We start from the raw sequence: 24,980 nt of genomic DNA on the forward strand, positions 1-24,980 counted from the left end.
GTTGGTCATGATACACACCGCATTTGGAACATGATCCTCCCACTGACCGTGTCACACAATTTGGTTGTATGGTCAACATGACTGACAGTTGTTTATGAAGCTTTGTGTTGCCTTGTGATTGTAGGGATTGATCTGGAGAACATTGTGTACTACAGAGACAACACGCACTACTTTGTGATGACCGCAAAGAAGCAGAGTCTGCTGGACAAGGGAGTCATCATTCATGTGAGTGTTTTGTTTTGCTACTTTGTGCTCAATATGCCACTCTCCCACAGCGCAGGTATTTACAGCTGTGCCATTGTGCCCCATCTGCCAGAGGGTGCCAAATCGCAGCCATGGCATTAAACTGGGAATAAAAACACAATACTAGATGTATTTGAGCAGGTAAAATGTGTTGCTGGGTGAGAAGGATGTGTTGGGGGGGAGGGGTCTTAACTAGACGTGTGTGGACGCACACATTTAGCGAGACGTGTGGGGGGTGGAAGCTAAAAATCTAATTGGATTTGTCACATACACATGGTTAGCAGACGTTAATGTGAGTGTAGCAATATGCTTGTGCTTCTAGTTCTGACCATGCAGTAATATCTAAAAAGTAATCCAAGAATTTCACAACTACTTTATATACACACACAAGTGTAAAGGAATGAATATGTTCATAAAGATATATGAATGAGCGATGGCCGAACAGCATAGGCAAGATGCAGTAGATGGTATAGAGTACATTTGAGATGAGTATTGTAGGGTATGTAAACATTATTTAAAGTGGTTAGTGATACATATATTACATCAATTTTTCATTATTAAAGTGGCTAGAGGTGAGTCAGTATGTTGGCAGCAGCCACTCAATATTAGTGATGGCTATTTAACAGTCTGATGGCCTTGAGATAGAAGCTGTTTTACAGTCTCTCGGTCCCAGCTTTGATGAACCTGTACTGACCTCGCCTTCTGGATGATAGCGGGGTGAACAGGCAGTGGTTGTTGTCCTTGATGATTTTTATGGCCTTCCTGTGACATCGGGTGGTGTAGGTGTCCTGGAGGGCAGGTAGTTTGCACCCGGTGATGCGTTGTGCAGACCTCACTACCCTCTGGAGAGCCTTACGGTTGTGGGCGGAGCAGTTGCCGTACCAGGTGGTGATACAGCCCGACAGGATGCTCTCGATTGTGCATCTGTAAAAGTTTTTGTTCACCACGCTGTCTGTGTGGGTGGACCATTTCAGTTTGTCCGTGATGTGTATGCCGAGGAATTTAAAACTTCTCCACTACTGTCCCGTCGATGTGGATAGGTGGCTGCTCCCTCTGCTGTTTCCTGAAGTCCACGATCATCTCCTTTGTTTTGTTGACGTTGAGTGTGAGGTTATTTTCCTGACACCACACTCCGAGGGCCCTCACCTCCTCCCTGTAGGCCATCTCATCGTTGTTGGAAATCAAGCCTACCACTATAGTGTCATCTGCAAACTTGATGATTGGGTTGGAGGTGTGCATGGCCACACAGTCATGGGTGAACAGGGAGTACAGGAGAGGGCTGAGAACGCACCCTTGTGGGGCCCCAGTGTTGAGGATCAGCTGGGTGGAGATGTTTCCTACCCTCACCACCTGGGTGCGGCCCGTCATGAAGCTTAATGAAGATTTTGGAGGGTACTAATGGTGTTAAATGCTGAGCTGTAGTCAATGAACAACATTCTCTCATAGGTATTCCTCTTGTCCAGATTGGTTAGGGCAGTGCGATTGCGTCGTCTGTGGACCTATTGGGGCGGTAAGCAAATTGGAGTGGGTCTAGGGTGTCAGGTAGGGTGGAGGTGTTATGGTCCTTGACTAGTCTCTCGAAGCACTTCACGATGATGAAGTGAGTGTTACGGGGCAATAGTCGTTTAGTTCATTTACCTTAGCTTTCTTGGGAACAGGAATAATGGTGGCCCTCTTGAAGCATGTGCGAACAGCAGACTGGGATAAAGTTTGATTATGTCCGTAAACACACCAGCCAGCAGTTCTGCGCATGCTCTGAGGAAGCGGCTGGGGATGCCGTCTGGGCTGGCAGCCTTGCGAGGGTTAACTAATTTAAATGTTTTACTCCCGTTAGCTGTTGTGAAGGAGAACCCGCAGGTTTTTGGTAGTGGGCTGTGTCAGTTGCACTGTATTGTCCTTCCTCAAATTAGTTTAGTTTGTCTGGGAGCAAGATATCGTGGTCCGCGGTGGGGCTGGTTTTCCTTTTGTAGTCCATGATTGACTGTAGACCCTGCCACATACCTCTCGAGTCTGAGCCGTTGGATTGCGACTCTACTTTGTCTCTATACAGACACTTAGCTTGTTTGATTGCCTTGCGGAGGGAATAGCTACACTGTTTATATTCTGTCATGTTTCCGGACGCCTTGCCCTGATTTAAACACGTTTAACTAGACGTGTGTGTGTGTGTGTGGACGCACGCGTTTAACCAGGTGTGTGTGGTGTGTGTGGACGCACGCGTTTAACCAGGTGTGTGTGGACGCACGCGTTTAACCAGGTGTGTGTGGACGCACGCGTTTAACCAGGTGTGTGTGGACGCACGCGTTTAACCAGGCGTGTGTGGACGCACGCGTTTAACCAGGCGTGTGTGGACGCACGCGTTTAACCAGGCGTGTGTGGGCGCGCAGCGTTTAACCAGGCGTGTGTGGGCGCACGCGTTTAACCAGCGTGTGTGGGCGCGCGTTTAACCAGGCGTGTGTGGGCGCACGCGTTTAACCAGGCGTGTGTGGGCGCACGCGTTTAACCAGGCGTGTGTGGGCGCACGCGTTTAACCAGGCGTGTGTGGGCGCAGCGTTTAACCAGGCGTGTGTGGGCGCACGCGTTTAACCAGGCGTGTGTGGGCGCACGCGTTTAACCAGGCGTGTGTGGGCGCACGCGCGTTTAACCAGGCGTGTGGGCGCACGCGTTTAACCAGGCGTGTGTGGGCACGCGCGTTTAACCAGGCGTGTGTGGACGCACGCGTTTAACCAGGCGTGTGTGGACGCACGCGTTTAACCAGGCGTGTGTGGACGCACGCGTTTAACCAGGCGTGTGTGGACGCACGCGTTTAACCAGGCGTGTGTGGACGCACGCGTTTAACCAGGCGTGTGTGGACGCACGCGTTTAACCAGGCGTGTGTGGACGCACGCGTTTAACCAGGCGTGTGTGGACGCACGCGTTTAACCAGGCGTGTGTGGACGCACGCGTTTAACCAGGCGTGTGTGGACGCACGCGTTTAACCAGGCGTGTGTGGACGCACGCGTTTAACTAGACGTGTGTGTGTGTGTGTGTGTGGACGCACGCCTTTAACTAGACGTGTGTGTGTGTGGGCGCGCGTTTAACTAGCGTGTGTTTGGACGCGTTTAACTAGGCGTGTGTGTGTGGGCGCACGCGTTTAACTAGGCGTGTGTGTGGTGTGTGTGGGCGCACGCGTTTAACTAGGCGTGTGTGTGTGGACGCACGCGTTTAACTAGCGTGTGTGTGTGGGTGTGTGGACGCACGCGTTTAACTAGGCGTGTGTGTGTGGACGCACGCGTTTTAACCAGGCGTGTGTGTGTGTGGGCGTTTAACCAGGCGTGTGTGTGTGTGTGGACGCACGCGTTTAACTAGACGTGTGTGTGTGTGTGTGTGGGCGCACGCGTTTAACTAGACGTGTGTGTGTGTGGGCGCACGCCTTTAACTAGACGTGTGTGTGTGTGTGGACGCACGCCTTTAACTAGGCGTGTGTGTGTGTGTGTGCCTGGACGTGTGTGGACGCCTTTAACTAGACGTGTGTGTGTGTGTGTAGACGTGTGTGTGTGTGGGACGCACGCCTTTAACTAGACGTGTGTGTGGCGTTTGCCTTTAACTAGACGTGTGTGTGTGTGTGGACGCACGCCTTTAACTAGACGTGTGTGTGTGTGGACGCACGCCTTTAACTAGACGTGTGTGGTGTGTGGACGCACGCCTTTAACTAGACGTGTGTGTGTGTGTGTGTGGGCGCACGCCTTTAACTAGACGTGTGTGTGTGTGTGTGGCCGCACGGACGCACGCCTTTAACTAGACGTGTGTGTGTGTGTGTGTGGACGCACGCCTTTAACTAGACGTGTGTGTGTGTGTGGACGCACGCCTTTAGACGTGTGTGTGTGGACGCACGCCTTTAACTAGACGTGTGTGTGTGTGTGGGCGCACGCCTTTAACTAGACGTGTGTGTGTGTGCACGCCTTTAACTAGACGTGTGTGTGTGTGTGGACGCACGCCTTTAACTAGTGTGTGTGGACGCACGCCTTTAACTAGACGTGTGTGTGTGTGTGGACGCACGCCTTTAACTAGACGTGTGTGTGTGTGTGGACGCACGCCTTTAACTAGACGTGTGTGTGTGTGTGTGTGGACGCACGCCTTTAACTAGACGTGTGTGTGTGTGTGTGTGGACGCACGCCTTTAACTAGACGTGTGTGTGTGTGTGTGTGGACGCACGCCTTTAACTAGACGTGTGTGTGTGTGTGGACGCACGCCTTTAACTAGACGTGTGTGTGTGTGTGTGGACGCACGCCTTTAACTAGACGTGTGTGTGTGTGTGGACGCACGCCTTTAACTAGACGTGTGTGTGTGTGTGGACGCACGCCTTTAACTAGACGTGTGTGTGTGTGTGTGTGTGTGTGGACGCACGCCTTTAACTAGACGTGTGTGTGTGTCTGTGTGTGTGTGGACGCACGCCTTTAACTAGACGTGTGTGTGTGTGGACGCACGCCTTTAACTAGACGTGTGTGTGTGTGTGTGGACGCACGCCTTTAACTAGACGTGTGTGTGGACGCACGCCTTTAACTAGACGTGTGTGTGTGTGTGTGGGACGCACGCCTTTAACTAGACGTGTGTGTGTGTGGACGCACGCCTTTAACTAGACGTGTGTGTGTGTGTGTGTGTGTGTGTGTGGACGCACGCCTTTAACTAGACGTGTGTGTGTGTGTGTGGACGCACGCCTTTAACTAGACGTGTGTGTGTGTGGTGGACGCACGCCTTTAACTAGACGTGTGTGTGGTGGGCAGCCTTTAACTAGACGTGTGTGTGTGTGTGGACGCACGCCTTAACTAGACGTGTGTGTGTGTGTGGGCGCACGCCTTTAACTAGACGTGTGTGTGTTTAACTAGTGTGTGTGTGTGGACGCACGCCTTTAACTAGACGTGTGTGTGTGTGTGGACGCACGCCTTTAACTAGACGTGTGTGTGTGTGGGTGGACGCACGCCTTTAACTAGACGTGTGTGTGTGTGGACGCACGCCTTTAACTAGACGTGTGTGTGTGTGGGACGCACGCCTTTAACTAGACGTGTGTGTGTGTGGACGCACGCCTTTAACTAGACGTGTGTGTGTGTGGACGCACGCCTTTAACTAGTGTGTGTGTGTGTGGACGCACGCCTTTAACTAGACGTGTGTGTGTGGACGCACGCCTTTAACTAGACGTGTGTGTGTGTGGACGCACGCCTTTAACTAGACGTGTGTGTGTGTGTGGACGCACGCCTTTAACTAGACGTGTGTGTGTGTGTGGGACGCACGCCTTTAACTAGACGTGTGTGTGGACGCACGCCTTTAACTAGACGTGTGTGTGTGTGTGTGGACGCACGCCTTTAACTAGACGTGTGTGTGTGTGTGGACGCACGCCTTTAACTAGACGTGTGTGTGTGTGGACGCACGCCTTTAACTAGACGTGTGTGTGTGTGTGTGTGTGCACGCCTTTAACTAGACTAGACGTGTGTGTGTGTGTGGACGCACGCCTTTAACTAGACGTGTGTGTGTGGACGCACGCCTTTAACTAGACGTGTGTGTGTGGACGCACGCCTTTAACTAGACGTGTGTGTGTGTGGACGCACGCCTTTAACTAGACGTGTGTGTGTGTGGACGCACGCCTTTAACTAGACGTGTGTGTGTGTGGGGACGCACGCCTTTAACTAGACGTGTGTGTGTGTGGACGCACGCCTTTAACTAGACGTGTGTGTGTGTGTGGGCGCACGCCTTTAACTAGACGTGTGTGTGTGTGTGGGCACGCCTTTAACTAGACGTGTGTGTGTGTGGACGCACGCCTTTAACTAGACGTGTGTGTGTGTGGACGCACGCCTTTAACTAGACGTGTGTGTGTGGACGCACGCCTTTAACTAGACGTGTGTGTGTGTGGACGCACGCCTTTAACTAGACGTGTGTGTGTGGACGCACGCCTTTAACTAGACGTGTGTGTGTGGACGCACGCCTTTAACTAGACGTGTGTGTGTGTGGTGGACGCACGCCTTTAACTAGACGTGTGTGTGTGTGTGGACGCACGCCTTTAACTAGACGTGTGTGTGTGTGTGTGTGTGGACGCACGCCTTTAACTAGACGTGTGTGTGTGTGTGGACGCACGCCTTTAACTAGACGTGTGTGTGTGTGTGGACGCACGCGTTTAACTAGACGTGTGTGTGTGTGGACGCACGCCTTTAACTAGACGTGTGTGTGTGTGTGGACGCACGCCTTTAACTAGACGTGTGTGTGTGGACGCACGCTTTTAACCAGACGTGTGTGTGTGGACGCACGCGTTTAACCAGACGTGTGTGTGTGTGGTGTGTGTGTGTGGCACGCCTTTAACCAGACGTGTGTGTGTGTGGACGCGCGCGTTTAACTAGACGTGTGTGTGTGGGCACGCGTTTAACCAGCGTGTGTGTGTGGACGCACGCGTTTAACCAGACGTGTGTGTGTGTGGACGCACGCGTTTAACCAGACGTGTGTGTGTGGTGTGGACGCACGCGTTTAACCAGACGTGTGTGTGTGTGTGGACGCACGCGTTTAACCAGACGTGTGTGTGTGTGTGTGGACGCACGCGTTTAACCAGACGTGTGTGTGTGTGTGGACGACGGGCGCCCTGTGTGTGTGGTGCACGCGTTTAACCAGACGTGTGTGTGTGTGTGGCGCACGCGTTTAACCAGACGTGTGTGTGTGTGTGACGCACGCGTTTAACCAGGTGTTAACGCACGCGTTTAACCAGGCGTGTGTGTGTGTGTGGACGCACGCGTTTAACCAGACGTGTGTGTGTGTGTGTGTGTGTGACGCACGCGTTTAACCAGTGTGTGTGTGTGGGCGCACGCGTTTAACTAGACGTGTGTGTGTGTGGTGTGCACGCGTTTAACCAGACGTGTGTGTGTGTGGGACGCACGCGTTTAACCAGACGTGTGTGTGTGTGTGGTGTGGCGCGCACGCGTTTAACTAGACGTGTGTGTGTGTGTGGACGCACGCGTTTAACCAGGCGTGTGTGTGTGTGGACGCACGCGTTTAACTAGACGTGTGTGTGTGTGGTGTGTGTGGCGCACGCGTTTAACTAGGCGTGTGTGTGTGTGTGGACGCACGCGTTTAACCAGAAGCGTGTGTGTGTGTGTGTGTGTGGACGCACGCGTTTAACCAGACGTGTGTGTGTGTGTGTGTGTGGCACGCGTGTTTAACTAGACGTGTGTGTGTGTGACGCACGCCTTAACTAGACGTGTGTGTGTGTGGACGCACGCGTTTAACTAGACGTGTGTGTGTGTGGACGCACGCGTTTAACTAGACGTGTGTGTGTGTGTGGCACGCGCGTTTAACTAGACGTGTGTGTGTGGGCGCACGCGCTTAACTAGACGTGTGTGTGTGTGGACGCACGCCTTAACTAGACGTGTGTGTGTGTGTGTGTGTGTGTGTGTGCACGCGTTTAACTAGACGTGTGTGTGTGTGTGTGGACGCGCGTTTAACTAGACGTGTGTGTGTGTGGGGACGCACGCGTTTAACTAGACGTGTGTGTGTGTGTGTGTGTGGACGCACGCGTTTAACCAGGTGTGTGTGTGTGTGGGCCGCACGCGTTTAACTAGGCGTGTGTGTGTGTGGGCGCGCACGCACGCATTTAACCAGACGTGTGTGTGTGTGTGGACACGCCTTTAACCAGGCGTGTGTGTGTGTGTGGGCGCACGCGTTTAACCAGACGTGTGTGTGTGTGTGTGGGACGCACGCGTTTAACCAGACGTGTGTGTGTGTGTGGGCGCACGCACGCGTTTAACCAGGCGTGTGTGTGTGTGTGGGACGCACGCGTTTAACCAGTGTGTGTGTGTGTGGACGCACGCCTTTAACCAGGCGTGTGTGTGTGTGTGGGACGCACGCGTTTAACTAGACGTGTGTGTGTGTGGGGACGCACGCGTTTAACCAGGCGTGTGTGTGTGGGACGCACGCGTTTAACCAGACGTGTGTGTGTGTGGACGCACGCCGTTTAACTAGTGTGTGTGTGTGTGTGTGTGTGTGTGGGACGCACGCGTTTAACTAGACGTGTGTGTGTGGGCGCACGCGTTTAACCAGACGTGTGTGTGTGTGGGACGCACGCGTTTAACCAGACGTGTGTGTGTGTGGACGCACGCGTTTAACCAGACGTGTGTGTGTGGGGCGCACGCGTTTAACTAGACGTGTGTGTGTGTGGTGCGCACGCGTTTAACTAGACGTGTGTGTGTGTGGGCGCACGCACGCGTTGTGTGTGTGGAGTGTGTGTGGACGCGCCTTTAACCAGTGTGTGTGTGTGACGCACGCTTTAACCAGACGTGTGTGTGTGGGCGCACGCGTTTAACCAGACGTGTGTGTGTGTGGTGTGGGCGCACGCGTTTAACCAGGCGTGTGTGTGGACGCACGCCTTTAACCAGGCGTGTGTGTGTGTGGCGCACGCGTTTAACTAGACGTGTGTGTGTGGGGCACGCGTTTAACCAGACGTGTGTGTGTGTGGGGCGCACGCGTTTAACCAGACGTGTGTGTGTGTGTGGCGCACGCGTTTAACTAGACGTGTGTGTGTGTGGACGCACGCGTTTAACTAGGCGTGTGTGTGTGTTTAACCAGACGTGTGTGTGTGTGGACGCACGCGTTTAACCAGACGTGTGTGTGTGTGGTGGACGCACGCGTTTGTGTGACCAGACGTGTGTGTGTGTGTGTGTGTGTGTGTGTGTGTTTAACTAGACGTGTGTGTGTGTGTGGACGCACGCGTTTAACTAGACGTGTGTGTGTGTGTGTGGACGCACGCGTTTAACTAGACGTGTGTGTGTGTGGACGCACGCCTTTAACCAGACGTGTGTGTGTGTGTGGGCACGCGCCGTTTGTGTGTGTGGACGCACTAGACGTGTGTGTGTGTGACGCACGCCTTTAACTAGACGTGTGTGTGTGTGGACGCACGCCTTTAACTAGACGTGTGTGTGTGTGTGGCGTTTAACTAGACGTGTGTGTGTGGACGCACGCCTTTAACTAGACGTGTGTGTGTGTGTGTGTGTGTGGGCGCACGCCTTTAACTAGACGTGTGTGTGGGACGCACGCCTTTAACTGTGTGTGTGTGGGACGCACGCCTTTAACTAGACGTGTGTGTGTGTGGGCGCACGCCTTTAACTAGACGTGTGTGTGGACGTGTTTAACCAGACGTGTGTGTGTGGACGCACGCGTTTTAACTAGACGTGTGTGTGTGGGACGCACGTTTAACCAGACGTGTGTGTGTGGGGCGCACGCGCGTTTAACTAGACGTGTGTGTGTGTGGACGCACGCGTTTAACCAGGCGTGTGTGTGTGTGGACGCACGCGTTTAACCAGACGTGTGTGTGTGGACGCACGCGTTTAACCAGACGTGTGTGTGTGTGTGGACGCACGCGTTTAACTAGACGTGTGTGTGTGTGTGTGTGGACGCACGCGTTTAACCAGACGTGTGTGTGTGTGTGGTGTGTGGACGCACGCGTTTAACCAGGCGTGTGTGTGTGGACGCACGCGTTTAACCAGACGGGTGTGTGTGTGGACGCACGCGTTTAACCAGACGTGTGTGTGTGTGTGGCACGCGTTTAACCAGACGTGTGTGTGTGTGGACGCACGCGTTTAACCAGAAGGTGTGTGTGTGTGGACGCACGCGTTTAACCAGACGTGTGTGTGTGTGGTGGCGCACGCGTTTAACCAGAAGTGTGTGTGTGTGGACGCACGCGTTTAACCAGACGTGTGTGTGTGTGTGGCACGCGTTTAACCAGAACTAGTGTGTGTGTGTGTGTGGCACGCACGCGTTTGTGTGGACGACGTGTGTGTGTGTGTGTGGACGCACGCGTTTAACCAGACGTGTGTGTGTGTGGACGCACGCGTTTAACCAGGCGTGTGTGTGTGGGACGCACGCGTTTAACCAGGCGTGTGTGTGTGGGACGCACGCGTTTAACCAGACGTGTGTGTGTGGACGTGCGTTTAACTAGACGTGTGGACGCACGCGTTTAACTAGACGTGTGTGTGTGTGGACGCACGCGTTTAACTAGACGTGTGTGTGTGTGTGTGGACGCGCCTTTAACTAGACGTGTGTGTGTGTGGACGCGTTAACCAGACGTGTGTGTGTGTGTGGACGCACGCGTTTAACTAGACGTGTGTGTGTGTGGGTGTGTGGACGCACGCGTTTAACTAGGCGTGTGTGTGTGTGGACGCACGCGTTTAACCAGACGTGTGTGTGTGGTGGCGTGTTTAACTAGACGTGTGTGTGTGGGGCCTTTAACGCGTTTAACGCACGCCGTTTAACTAGACGTGTGTGTGTGTGGGGCGCACGCCTTTAACTAGACGTGTGTGTGTGTGGACGCACGCGTTTAACTAGACGTGTGTGTGTGGACGCGTTTAACTAGACGTGTGTGTGTGTGTGTGTGGACGCACGCGTTTAACTAGACGTGTGTGTGTGTGTGTGACGCGCGTTTAACTAGCGTGTGTGTGTGTGGACGCACGCGTTTAACTAGGCGTGTGTGTGTGTGTGTGGACGCACGCGTTTAACTAGACGTGTGTGTGTGTGGGCGCACGCGTTTAACTAGGCGTGTGTGTGTGTGGACGCACGCGTTTAACTAGACGTGTGTGTGTGTGTGTGTGTGGACACGCGTTTAACTAGACGTGTGTGTGTGGGACGCACGCGTTTAACTAGACGTGTGTGTGTGTGGGGCACGCGTTTAACTAGACGTGTGTGTGTGTGGGCGTGTGACGTGTGTGTGTGTGGGACGCACGCGTTTAACTAGTGTGTGTGTGTGTGTGTGGACGCACGCGTTTAACTAGACGTGTGTGTGTGTGGGCGCACGCGTTTAACTAGACGTGTGTGTGTGGACGCACGCCTTTAACTAGACGTGTGTGTGTGTGTGTGGACGCACGCCTTTAACTAGACGTGTGTGTGTGTGTGTGTGGACGCACGCCTTTAACTAGACGTGTGTGTGTGTGTGGACGCACGCGTTTAACTAGACGTGTGTGTGTGTGTGTGGACGCACGCGTTTAACTAGACGTGTGTGTGTGTGTGTGTGTACGCGTTTGTAGACGTGTGTGTGTGTGTGTGTGTGTGGACGCACGCGTTTAACTAGACGTGTGTGTGTGTGTGGACGCACGCGTTTAACCAGACGTGTGTGTGTGTGGGGCGCACGCGTTTAACTAGACGTGTGTGTGTGGGACGCACGCGTTTAGACGTGTGTGTGTGGGGCGCACGTGTGTAACCAGTGTGTGTGTGGGACGCACGCGTTTGTGACGTGTGTGTGTGTGGACGCACGCGTTTAACTAGACGTGTGTGTGTGTGTGTGGTGTGCACGCCTTTAACTAGACGTGTGTGTGTGGGGACGCACGCGTTTAACTAGACGTGTGTGTGGGACGCGTTTAACTAGACGTGTGTGTGTGGGACGCACGCCTTTAACTAGACGTGTGTGTGTGGACGCACGCCTTTAACTAGACGTGTGTGTGTGTGGGACGCGCGTTTAACTAGACGTGTGTGTGTGTGGGACGCACGCCTTTAACTAGACGTGTGTGGACGCACGCGTTTAACTAGACGCGTGTGTGTGTGACGTGTGTGTGTGGTGTGGTGTGTGTGTGGACGCGCCTTTAACTAGACGTGTGTGTGTGGACGCGCACGCGTTTAACTAGACGTGTGTGTGTGTGTGTGTGACGTGTGTGTGTGTGTGGGCGCACGTTTAACTAGACGTGTGTGTGTGTGTGGACGCACGCCTTTAACTAGACGTGTGTGTGTGTGTGTGGACGCACGCCTTTAACTAGACGTGTGTGTGTGGACGCACGCGTTTAACTAGACGTGTGTGTGTGTGTGGACGCACGCCTTTAACTAGACGTGTGTGTGTGTGGGCGCACGCCTTTAACTAGACGTGTGTGTGTGGACGCACGCCTTTAACTAGACGTGTGTGTGTGTGTGTGTGTGGACGCACGCGTTTAACTAGACGTGTGTGTGTGGTGGACGCACGCGTTTAACCAGACGTGTGTGTGTGTGGGACGCACGCGTTTAACTAGACGTGTGTGTGTGTGTGTGTGTGTGTGTGGACGCACGCGTTTAACCAGACGTGTGTGTGTGTGTGGACGCACGCGTTTAACCAGACGTGTGTGTGTGTGACGCACGCGTTTAACCAGGCGTGTGTGTGTGTGTGGACGCACGCGTTTAACCAGGCGTGTGTGTGTGTGGGACGCACGCGTTTAACCAGGCGTGTGTGTGTGTGGGGACGCACGCGTTTAACCAGACGTGTGTGTGTGTGTGTGTGGACGCACGCGTTTAACCAGGCGTGTGTGTGTGGCGCACGCCTTTAACCAGTGTGTGTGTGTGTGGACGCACGCGTTTAACCAGGCGTGTGTGTGTGTGTGTGGACGCACGCGTTTAACCAGACGTGTGTGTGTTTAACCAGTGTGTGTGGACGCACGCGTTTAACCAGGCGTGTGTGTGTGTGTGTGGGACGCACGCGTTTAACTAGACGTGTGTGTGTGTGTGTGACGCACGCGTTTAACTAGACGTGTGTGTGTGTGGACGCACGCGTTTAACTGACGTGTGTGTGTGTGTGTGGGCGCACGCGTTTAACTAGACGTGTGTGTGTGTGGGGGCACGCGTTTAACTAGACGTGTGTGTGTGGACGCACGCGTTTAACCAGACGTGTGTGTGTGGACGCACGCGTTTAACTAGACGTGTGTGTGTGTGTGGACGCACGCGTTTAACTAGACGTGTGTGTGTGTGGACGCACGCGTTTAACTAGACGTGTGTGTGTGTGGACGCACGCGTTTAACTAGACGTGTGTGTGTGTGTGGACGCACGCGTTTAACTAGACGTGTGTGTGTGTGTGTGTGTGTGTGTGTGCGCACGCGTTTAACTAGACGTGTGTGTGTGTGGACGCACGCGTTTAACTAGACGTGTGTGTGTGTGTGGACGCACGCGTTTAACTATACGTGTGTGTGTGGACGCACGCGTTTAACTATACGTGTGTGTGTGGACGCACGCCTTTAACTAGACGTGTGTGGACGCACGCCTTTAACTAGACGTGTGTGTGTGTGTGTGTGTGGACGCACGCCTTTAACTAGACGTGTGTGTGTGGACGCACGCCTTTAACTAGACGTGTGTGTGTGTGGACGCACGCCTTTAACTAGACGTGTGTGTGTGTGTGTGGACGCACGCCTTTAACTAGACGTGTGTGTGTGTGTGGACGCACGCCTTTAACTAGACGTGTGTGTGTGTGTGGAGCACGCCTTTAACTAGACGTGTGTGTGTGTGTGTGTGTGTGGACGCACGCCTTTAACTAGACGTGTGTGTGTGTGTGGACGCACGCCTTTAACTAGACGTGTGTGTGGACGCACGCCTTTAACTAGACGTGTGTGTGTGTGTGGACGCACGCCTTTAACTAGACGTGTGTGTGTGTGGACGCACGCCTTTAACTAGACGTGTGTGTGGGACGCACGCCTTTAACTAGACGTGTGTGTGTGTGTGGACGCACGCCTTTAACTAGACGTGTGTGTGGACGCACGCCTTTAACTAGACGTGTGTGTGGACGCACGCCTTTAACTAGACGTGTGTGTGGACGCACGCCTTTAACTAGACGTGTGTGTGGACGCACGCCTTTAACTAGACGTGTGTGTGTGTGGACGCACGCCTTTAACTAGACGTGTGTGTGGGACGCACGCCTTTAACTAGACGTGTGTGTGTGTGTGGACGCACGCCTTTAACTAGACGTGTGTGTGTGTGTGGACGCACGCCTTTAACTAGACGTGTGTGTGTGTGGGACGCACGCCTTAACTAGACGTGTGTGTGTTTAACTGTGTGTGGGACGCACGCCTTTAACTAGACGTGTGTGTGTGTGGGCGCACGCCTTAACTAGTTTAACCAGACGTGTGTGTGTGTGTGTGGACGCACGCCTTTAACTAGACGTGTGTGTGTGTGGACGCACGCCTTTAACTAGACGTGTGTGTGTGTGTGACGCACGCCTTTAACTAGACGTGTGTGTGTGTGGACGCACGCGTTTAACTAGACGTGTGTGTGTGTGTGTGTGTGACGCACGCGTTTAACTAGACGTGTGTGTGTGTGTGGACGCACGCGTTTAACTAGACGTGTGTGTGTGTGTGGACGCACGCGTTTAACTAGACGTGTGTGTGTGTGTGTGGACGCACGCGTTTAACCAGACGTGTGTGTGTGTGGACGCACGCGTTTAACTAGACGTGTGTGTGTGTGTGGCGCACGCCTTTAACTAGACGTGTGTGTGTGTGTGTGTGTGTGTGTGTGGACGCACGCGTTTAACTAGACGTGTGTGTGTGTGTGGACGCACGCGTTTAACTAGACGTGTGTGTGTGTGGACGCACGCGTTTAACTAGACGTGTGTGTGTGTGTGGACGCACGCGTTTAACTAGACGTGTGTGTGTGTGTGTGTGGACGCACGCCTTTAACTAGACGTGTGTGTGTGTGTGTGGACGCACGCCTTTAACTAGACGTGTGTGTGTGTGGTGGACGCACGCCTTTAACTAGACGTGTGTGTGTGGACGCTAGACGTGTTGTGTGGTGTGACGCCTGTGTGTGTGTGTGTGGACGCACGCGTTTAACTAGACGTGTGTGTGTGTGTGGACGCACGCCTTAACTAGACGTGTGTGTGGGTGTGGACACGCGTTTAACTAGGCGTGTGTGTGTGTGTGTGTGTGTGGGCGCACGCGTTTAACTAGGCGTGTGTGTGTGTGGACGCACGCGTTTAACTAGACGTGTGTGTGTGTGTGGACGTGGGCGCGTTTAACTAGACGTGTGTGTGTGTGGGACGCACGCCTTTAACTAGACGTGTGTGTGTGTGTGTGGGACGCACGCGTTTAACTAGACGTGTGTGTGTGTGGACGCACGCGTTTAACTAGACGTGTGTGTGTGTGGGTGGACGCACGCGTTTAACTAGACGTGTGTGTGTGGGGACGCACGCCTTTAACTAGACGTGTGTGTGTGTGTGGGCACGCCTTAACTAGACGTGTGTGTGTGTGTGTGGACGCACGCCTTTAACTAGACGTGTGTGTGTGTGTGGACGCACGCCTTTAACTAGACGTGTGTGTGTGTGTGGTGGACGCACGCCTTTAACTAGACGTGTGTGTGTGTGGACGCACGCCTTTAACTAGACGTGTGTGTGTGTGGGACGCACGCCTTTAACTAGACGTGTGTGTGTGTGTGTGCACGCCTTTAACTAGACGTGTGTGTGTGTGTGTGTGTGTGGACGCACGCCTTTAACTAGACGTGTGTGTGTGTGTGTGGACGCACGCCTTTAACTAGACGTGTGTGTGTGTGTGACGCACGCCTTTAACTAGACGTGTGTGTGTGTGGGCGCACGCCTTTAACTAGACGTGTGTGTGTGTGTGTGTGTGGACGCACGCCTTTAACTAGACGTGTGTGTGTGTGTGTGGGCGCACGCCTTTAACTAGACGTGTGTGTGTGTGTGTGTGTGGACGCACGCCTTTAACTAGACGTGTGTGTGGACGCACGCCTTTAACTAGACGTGTGTGTGTGTGTGTGGACGCACGCCTTTAACTAGACGTGTGTGTGTGTGTGGACGCACGCCTTTAACTAGACGTGTGTGTGTGTGGTGTGTGTGTGTGTGTGTGTGGACGCACGCCTTTAACTAGACGTGTGTGTGGTGGACGCACGCGTTTAACTAGACGTGTGTGTGTGTGGACGCACGCGTTTAACTAGTGTGTGTGACGCACGCGTTTAACTAGACGTGTGTGTGTGGTGGACGCACGCCTTTAACTAGACGTGTGTGTGTGTGGACGCACGCCTTTAACTAGACGTGTGTGTGTGTGGTGTGGACGCACGCCTTTAACTAGACGTGTGTGTGTGTGTGTGTGGACGCACGCCTTTAACTAGACGTGTGTGTGTGTGGACGCACGCCTTTAACTAGACGTGTGTGTGGACGCACGCCTTTAACTAGACGTGTGTGTGTGTGTGGACGCACGCCTTTAACTAGACGTGTGTGTGTGTGTGGACGCACGCGTTTAACTAGACGTGTGTGTGTGTGTGACGCACGCGTTTAACTAGACGTGTGTGTGTGTGGGACGCACGCGTTTAACCAGACGTGTGTGTGTGTGGGACGCACGCGTTTAACTAGTGTGTGTGTGTGTGTGGACGCACGCGTTTAACTAGACGTGTGTGTGTGTGTGGACGCACGCGTTTAACCAGGCGTGTGTGTGTGTGGACGCACGCGTTTAACCAGGCGTGTGTGTGTGGACGCACGCGTTTAACCAGACGTGTGTGTGTGTGACGCACGCGTTTAACTAGACGTGTGTGTGTGTGTGGACGCACGCGTTTAACTAGACGTGTGTGTGTGTGTGGACGCACGCGTTTAACTAGACGTGTGTGTGTGGACGCACGCGTTTAACTAGACGTGTGTGTGTGTGGGACGCACGCGTTTAACTAGACGTGTGTGTGTGTGGACGCACGCGTTTAACTAGACGTGTGTGTGGACGCACGCGTTTAACTAGACGTGTGTGTGTGTGTGTGTGTGTAACTAGACGTGTGTGTGTGGACGCACGCGTTTAACTAGACGTGTGTGTGTGTGTGGACGCACGCGTTTAACTAGACGTGTGTGTGTGTGGACGCACGCGTTTAACTAGACGTGTGTGTGTGTGGACGCACGCGTTTAACTAGACGTGTGTGTGTGTGGACGCACGCCTTTAGACGTGTGTGACGTGTGTGTGTGTGTGTGGACGCACGCCTTTAACTAGACGTGTGTGTGTGTGGACGCACGCCTTTAACTAGACGTGTGTGTGTGTGGACGCACGCCTTTAACTAGTGTGTGTGTGTGTGGACGCACGCCTTTAACTAGACGTGTGTGTGTGTGTGGACGCACGCCTTTAACTAGACGTGTGTGTGTGGACGCACGCCTTTAACTAGACGTGTGTGTGTGTGTGGACGCACGCCTTTAACTAGACGTGTGTGTGTGTGTGGACGCACGCCTTTAACTAGACGTGTGTGTGTGTGGGTGCGCACGCGTTTAACTAGACGTGTGTGTGTGTGTGGACGCACGCGTTTAACTAGACGTGTGTGTGTGTGGACGCACGCGTTTAACTAGACGTGTGTGTGTGTGTGGACGCACGCGTTTAACTAGACGTGTGTGTGTGTGTGGACGCACGCCTTTAACTAGGTGTGTGTGTGTGTGGACGCACGCGTTTAACCAGGCGTGTGTGTGTGTGTGGGACGCACGCGTTTAACCAGGCGTGTGTGTGTGTGGGACGCACGCGTTTAACTAGACGTGTGTGTGTGTGGACGCACGCGTTTAACTAGACGTGTGTGTGTGTGGGGCGCACGCGTTTAACTAGACGTGTGTGTGTGTGTGGGCCGCACGCGTTTAACCAGACGTGTGTGTGTGTGGGCGCACGCGTTTAACTAGGTGTGTGTGTGTGTGGACGCACGCGTTTAACTAGGCGTGTGTGTGTGTGCGTTTAACCAGTGTGTGTGTGGACGCACGCGTTTAACCAGGCGTGTGTGTGTGTGTGGGTGTGTGTGTGCACGCGTTTAACCAGGCGTGTGTGTGTGTGTGTGGGCGCACGCGTTTAACCAGACGTGTGTGTGTGTGGACGCGCGCGTTTAACCAGGCGTGTGTGTGTGGACGCACGCGTTTAAGGTGTGTGTGTGTGTGTGTGGGCGCACGCGTTTAACCAGGTGTGTGTGTGTGGACGCACGCGTTTAACTAGACGTGTGTGTGTGTGGTGTGTGTGTGCGTTTAACCAGTGTGTGTGTGTGTGGACGCACGCGTTTAACTAGACGTGTGTGTGTGTGTGTGTGTGCACGCGTTTAACTAGACGTGTGTGTGTGTGTGGACGCACGCGTTTAACTAGACGTGTGTGTGTGTGTGGTGTGTGTGGACGCACGCGTTTAACTAGACGTGTGTGTGTGTGTGTGGGACGCACGCGTTTAACTAGACGCGTGTGTGTGTGTTGTAGACGTGTGTGTGTGGGACGCACGCGTTTAACTAGACGTGTGTGTGTGTGACGCACGCGTTTAACTAGACGTGTGTGTGTGTGGACGCACGCGTTTAACTAGACGTGTGTGTGTGGTGTGGACGCACGCGTTTAACCAGACGTGTGTGTGTGTGGGTGGACGCACGCGTTTAACCAGACGTGTGTGTGTGGGCGCACGCGTTTAACCAGGCGTGTGTGTGTGTGGACGCACGCGTTTAACCAGGCGTGTGTGTGTGTGTGTGTGTGGACGCACGCGTTTAACTAGGCGTGTGTGTGTGTGGGGCACGCCTTTAACTAGACGTGTGTGTGTGTGTGGACGCACGCGTTTAACTAGACGTGTGTGTGTGTGTGTGTGTGGACGCACGCGTTTAACTAGACGTGTGTGTGTGTGTGTGTGTGCACGCGTTTAACTAGACGTGTGTGTGTGTGTGTGTGGACGCACGCGTTTAACTAGACGTGTGTGTGTGTGTGTGTGTGTGTGTGGACGCACGCGTTTAACTAGACGTGTGTGTGTGTGTGTGGACGCACGCGTTTAACTAGACGTGTGTGTGTGTGTGTGTGACGCACGCGTTTAACTAGACGTGTGTGTGTGTGTGTGGACGCACGCGTTTAACTAGACGTGTGTGTGTGTGTGGACGCACGCGTTTAACTAGACGTGTGTGTGTGTGTGTGACGCACGCGTTTAACTAGACGTGTGTGTGTGTGTGGACGCACGCGTTTAACTAGACGTGTGTGTGTGTGGACGCACGCCTTTAACTAGACGTGTGTGTGTGTGGACGCACGCCTTTAACTAGACGTGTGTGTGTGGACGTGGACGCGCCTTTAACTAGGCGTGTGTGTGTGTGTGGGACGCACGCGTTTAACTAGACGTGTGTGTGTGTGTGTGGGTGCACGCGTTTAACTAGACGTGTGTGTGTGTGTGTGGACGCACGCCTTTAACTAGACGTGTGTGTGTGTGTGTGGACGCACGCGTTTAACTAGACGTGTGTGTGTGTGTGGACGCACGCCTTTAACTAGACGTGTGTGTGTGTGTGGACGCACGCCTTTAACTAGACGTGTGTGTGGACGCACGCCTTTAACTAGTGTGTGTGTGTGGACGCGCCTTTAACTAGACGTGTGTGTGTGTGTTGTGTGTGGGCGCACGCCTTTAACTAGACGTGTGTGTGTGTGTGTGTGGGCACGCGTTTAACTAGACGTGTGTGGTGTGGTGGGACGCACGCGTTTAACTAGACGTGTGTGTGTGTGGGACGCACGCGTTTAACTAGACGTGTGTGTGTGTGGACGCACGCGTTTAACTAGACGTGTGTGGTGTGGACGCACGCGTTTAACCAGACGTGTGTGTGTGGGACGCACGCGTTTAACCAGGCGTGTGTGTGTGTGGGCGCACGCGTTTAACTAGGCGTGTGTGTGTGTGTGTGACGCACGCGTTTAACCAGACGCGTGTGTGTGTGGACGCACGCGTTTAACTAGACGTGTGTGTGTGTGGACGCACGCGTTTAACTAGACGTGTGTGTGTGTGTGTGGTGTGGACGCACGCGTTTAACTAGACGTGTGTGTGTGTGTGGACGCACGCGTTTAACTAGACGTGTGTGTGTGTGTGTGGACGCACGCGTTTAACTAGACGTGTGTGTGTGTGTGGGACGCACGCGTTTACGCACGCGTTTAACTAGACGTGTGTGTGGACGCACGCGTTTAACTAGACGTGTGTGTGTGTGTGGACGCACGCGTTTAACTAGACGTGTGTGTGTGTGGACGCACGCGTTTAACCAGACGTGTGTGTGTGTGGACGCACGCGTTTAACCAGACGTGTGTGTGTGTGTGGCGCACGCGTTTAACCAGACGTGTGTGTGTGTGTGTGTGTGGACGCACGCGTTTAACCAGACGTGTGTGTGTGTGGACGCACGCGTTTAACCAGGCGTGTGTGTGTGTGGACGCACGCGTTTAACCAGGCGTGTGTGTGGGACGCACGCGTTTAACCAGTGTGTGTGTGTGTGGACGCACGCGTTTAACCAGGCGTGTGTGTGTGTGGACGCACGCGTTTAACCAGGCGTGTGTGTGTGTGGGACGCACGCGTTTAACCAGACGTGTGTGTGTGGACGCACGCGTTTAACCAGGCGTGTGTGTGTGTGTGTGTGTGTGGACGCACGCGTTTAACCAGACGTGTGTGTGTGTGGACGCACGCGTTTAACCAGACGTGTGTGTGTGTGTGTGGGCACGCGTTTAACCAGACGTGTGTGTGTGGGCGCACGCGTTTAACTAGGCGTGTGTGTGTGTGGACGCACGCGTTTAACCAGGTGTGTGTGGACGTGTGTTAACTAGACGTGTGTGTGTGTGGACGCACGCCTTTAACTAGACGTGTGTGTGTGTGGACGCACGCGTTTAACTAGACGTGTGTGTGGACGTGTGGTGTGTGTGGGACGCACGCCTTTAACTAGACGTGTGTGTGTGTGTGGGCGCACGCCTTTAACTGTGTGTGTGTGTGGGCGCACGCCTTTAACTAGGCGTGTGTGTGTGTGGGACGCACGCCTTTAACTAGACGTGTGTGTGTGGGCGCACGCCTTTAACTAGACGTGTGTGTGTGTGGACGCACGCCTTTAACTAGACGTGTGTGTGTGTTTAACTAGTGTGTGTGTGGTGGACGCACGCCTTTAACTAGACGTGTGTGTGTGTGGGACGCACGCCTTTAACTAGACGTGTGTGTGTTTAACTAGTGTGTGTGTGGACGCACGCCTTTAACTAGACGTGTGTGGACGCACGCCTTTAACTAGACGTGTGTGTGTGGACGCACGCCTTTAACTAGACGTGTGTGTGTGTGTGGACGCACGCCTTTAACTAGACGTGTGTGTGTGTGGTGTGTGGACGCACGCCTTTAACTAGACGTGTGTGTGTGTGTGTGTGTGGGCGCACGCCTTTAACTAGACGTGTGTGTGTGTGGACGCACGCCTTTAACTAGACGTGTGTGTGTGTGTGGACGCACGCCTTTAACTAGACGTGTGTGTGTGTGTGGGCGCACGCCTTTAACTAGACGTGTGTGTGTGTGTGTGTGGGCGCACGCCTTTAACTAGACGTGTGTGTGTGTGTGTGGACGCACGCCTTTAACTAGACGTGTGTGTGTGTGTGGACGCACGCCTTTAACTAGACGTGTGTGTGTGTGTGTGGACGCACGCCTTTAACTAGACGTGTGTGTGTGTGTGTGTGTGTGGACGCACGCCTTTAACTAGACGTGTGTGTGTGTGTGGACGCACGCGTTTAACTAGACGTGTGTGTGTGTGGACGCACGCGTTTAACCAGGCGTGTGTGTGTGTGTGTGGACGCACGCGTTTAACCAGGCGTGTGTGTGTGTGTTTAACCAGGCGTGTGTGTGTGTGTGTGGACGCACGCCTTTAACTAGGCGTGTGTGTGTGTGTGTGTGCGCACGCCTTTAACTAGACGTGTGTGTGTGTGTGTGTGTGTGACACGCGTTTAACTAGACGTGTGTGTGTGTGTGTGTGGACGCACGCCTTTAACTAGGCGTGTGTGTGTGTGTGGACGCACGCGTTTAACTAGACGTGTGTGTGTGTGTGTGGACGCCTTTAACTAGGTGTGTGTGTGTGTGTGTGTGTGTGTGGGACGCACGCGTTTAACTAGACGTGTGTGTGTGTGTGGACGCACGCGTTTAACTAGACGTGTGTGTGTGTGGTGCACGCGTTTAACTAGACGTGTGTGTGGACGCACGCGTTTAACTAGACGTGTGTGTGTGTGGACGCACGCGTTTAACTAGACGTGTGTGTGTGTGTGTGTGTGGACGCACGCGTTTAACTAGACGTGTGTGTGTGTGGGCGCACGCGTTTAACTAGACGTGTGTGTGTGTGTGGACGCACGCCTTTAACTAGACGTGTGTGTGTGTGGTGGACGCACGCGTTTAACTAGACGTGTGTGTGTGTGGACGCACGCGTTTAACTAGACGTGTGTGTGTGTGGACGCACGCGTTTAACTAGACGTGTGTGTGTGGACGCACGCGTTTAACTAGACGTGTGTGTGTGTGTGTGTGTGTGTGTGTGTGTGTGGACGCACGCGTTTAACTAGACGTGTGTGTGTGTGTGTGTGTGGGCGCACGCGTTTAACTAGACGTGTGTGTGTGGACGCACGCGTTTAACTAGACGTGTGTGTGTGGGACGCACGCGTTTAACCAGGCGTGTGTGTGTGTGGACGCACGCCTTTAACTAGACGTGTGTGTGTGTGTGGACGCACGCCTTTAACTAGCGTGTGTGTGTGTGGACGCACGCGTTTAACCAGACGTGTGTGTGTGTGGACGCACGCGTTTAACCAGGCGTGTGTGTGTGTGTGACGCACGCGTTTAACCAGACGTGTGTGTGTGTGTGGACGCACGCGTTTAACCAGACGTGTGTGTGTGTGGACGCACGCGTTTAACTAGACGTGTGTGTGTGTGTGTGGACGCACGCGTTTAACTAGACGTGTGTGTGTGTGTGGACGCACGCGTTTAACCAGGCGTGTGTGTGTGTGGACGCACGCGTTTAACCAGGTGTGTGTGTGTGTGTGTGGCGCGCACGCGTTTAACCACGTGTGTGTGTGTGTGTGTGTGGACGCACGCGTTTAACTAGGCGTGTGTGTGTGTGGACGCACGCGTTTAACCAGGCGTGTGTGTGTGTGGGCGCGCGTTTAACTAGACGTGTGTGTGTGGTGTGGGACGCACGCGTTTAACTAGGCGTGTGTGTGTGTGTGTGCACGCGTTTAACTAGACGTGTGTGTGTGTGTGGACGCACGCGTTTAACCAGACGTGTGTGTGTGGACGCACGCCTTTAACTAGACGTGTGTGTGTGGACGCACGCGTTAACCAGACGTGTGTGTGTGGACGCACGCCTTTAACTAGACGTGTGTGTGTGGACGACGCCTTTAACCAGGCGTGTGTGTGTGGACGCACGCGTTTAACCAGGCGTGTGTGTGTGTGTGGACGCACGCGTTTAACCAGGCGTGTGTGTGTGTGGACGTGTGTGTGGACGCGCGTTTAACTAGGCGTGTGTGTGTGTGTGGACGCACGCCTTTTAACTAGGCGTGTGTGTGTGTGTGGACGCACGCCTTTAACTAGACGTGTGTGTGTGTGTGTGTGGACGCACGCCTTTAACTAGACGTGTGTGTGTGTGGACGCACGCGTTTAACTAGACGTGTGTGTGTGTGGGGCGCACGCGTTTAACTAGACGTGTGTGTGTGTGTGGACGCACGCCTTTAACTAGACGTGTGTGTGTGTGGGACGCACGCGTTTAACTAGACGTGTGTGTGTGTGTGGTGCGTTTAACTAGACGTGTGTGTGTGTGTGGGCGCACGCCTTTAACTAGACGTGTGTGTGTGTGTGTGTGTGACGCACGCCTTTAACTAGACGTGTGTGTGTGTGGGTGGACGCACGCGTTTAACTAGACGTGTGTGTGTGTGGGACGCACGCGTTTAACTAGACGTGTGTGTGTGTGTGGACGCACGCGTTTAACTAGACGTGTGTGTGTGTGTGTGGGCGCACGCCTTTAACTAGACGTGTGTGTGTGTGTGTGGTGGACGCACGCCTTTAACTAGACGTGTGTGTGTGTGTGGACGCACGCGTTTAACTAGACGTGTGTGTGTGTGTGTGGTGGACGCACGTGTGTGTGTGGTGTGGACGCGCCTTTAACTAGACGTGTGTGTGTGTGGACGCACGCCTTTAACTAGACGTGTGTGTGTGTGTGTGGGCGCACGCCTTTAACTAGACGTGTGTGTGTGTGTGTGGACGCACGCGTTTAACTAGACGTGTGTGTGTGTGTGTGGTTTAACTAGACGTGTGTGTGTGGGACGCACGCCTTTAACTGACGTGTGTGTGTGTGGGCGCACGCGTTTAACTAGACGTGTGTGTGTGTGTGTGGACGCACGCCTTTAACTAGACGTGTGTGTGTGTGTGTGTGGCACGCGTTTAACTAGACGTGTGTGTGTGTGGACGCACGCACGCGTTTGTGTGTGACGTGTGTGTGTGTGTGTGTGGACGCACGCGTTTAACTAGGCGTGTGTGTGTGGACGCACGCCTTTAACCAGACGTGTGTGTGTGTGTGGACGCACGCCTTTAACTAGACGTGTGTGTGTGTGTGGACGCACGCCTTTAAACTAGGCGTGTGTGTGTGTGGGACGCACGCCTTTAACTAGGCGTGTGTGTGTGTGGTGTGTGTGGACGCGCGTTTAACTAGGCGTGTGTGTGTGTGGACGCACGCGTTTAACCAGGCGTGTGTGTGTGGTGTGTTTGTACGCGCACGCGTTTAACTAGGCGTGTGTGTGTGTGGTGGACGCACGCGTTTAACTAGGCGTGTGTGTGTGTGTGGGACGCACGCGTTTAACTAGGCGTGTGTGTGTGTGGTGTGGACGCACGCGTTTAACTAGACGTGTGTGTGTGTGTGGACGCACGCGTTTAACTAGACGTGTGTGTGTGTGTGACGCACGCCTTTAACTAGACGTGTGTGTGTGTGTGTGGGCACGCCTTTAACTAGACGTGTGTGTGTGTGTTGGTGGACGCACGCGTTTAACTAGACGTGTGTGTGTGTGTGTGTGTGGACGCACGCGTTTAACTAGACGTGTGTGTGTGTGTGTGTGTGTGGACGCACGCCTTTAACTAGACGTGTGTGTGTGGACGCACGCCTTTAACTAGACGTGTGTGTGTGTGTGGCGCACGCCTTTAACTGGGCGTGTGTGTGTGTGTGTGGACGCACGCGTTTAACTAGACGTGTGTGTGTGTGTGGTGTGTGGACGCACGCCTTTAACTAGACGTGTGTGTGTGTGGTGTGTGTGTGGTGGACG

General features: G+C 53.8%; 1 protein-coding gene across 2 annotated transcripts in view; it reads left to right on the top strand.

Moving 5' to 3' along the window:
• Positions 1-24,980, top strand: part of mical2b (microtubule associated monooxygenase, calponin and LIM domain containing 2b) — a 143,761-nt gene that overhangs the window by 34,541 nt on the left and 84,240 nt on the right. For both annotated transcript variants that reach the window (XM_065022404.1, XM_065022405.1), the window contains exon 7: positions 125-225. In XM_065022404.1, coding sequence (XP_064878476.1) covers positions 125-225 — 101 coding nt within the window. The remainder of the gene's footprint in view (positions 1-124; positions 226-24,980) is intronic.

The sequence above is a fragment of the Oncorhynchus nerka genome, linkage group LG9a (genome assembly GCF_034236695.1).
Source record: "Oncorhynchus nerka isolate Pitt River linkage group LG9a, Oner_Uvic_2.0, whole genome shotgun sequence".
In the NCBI taxonomy this organism is placed as follows: Eukaryota; Metazoa; Chordata; class Actinopteri; order Salmoniformes; family Salmonidae; genus Oncorhynchus; species Oncorhynchus nerka.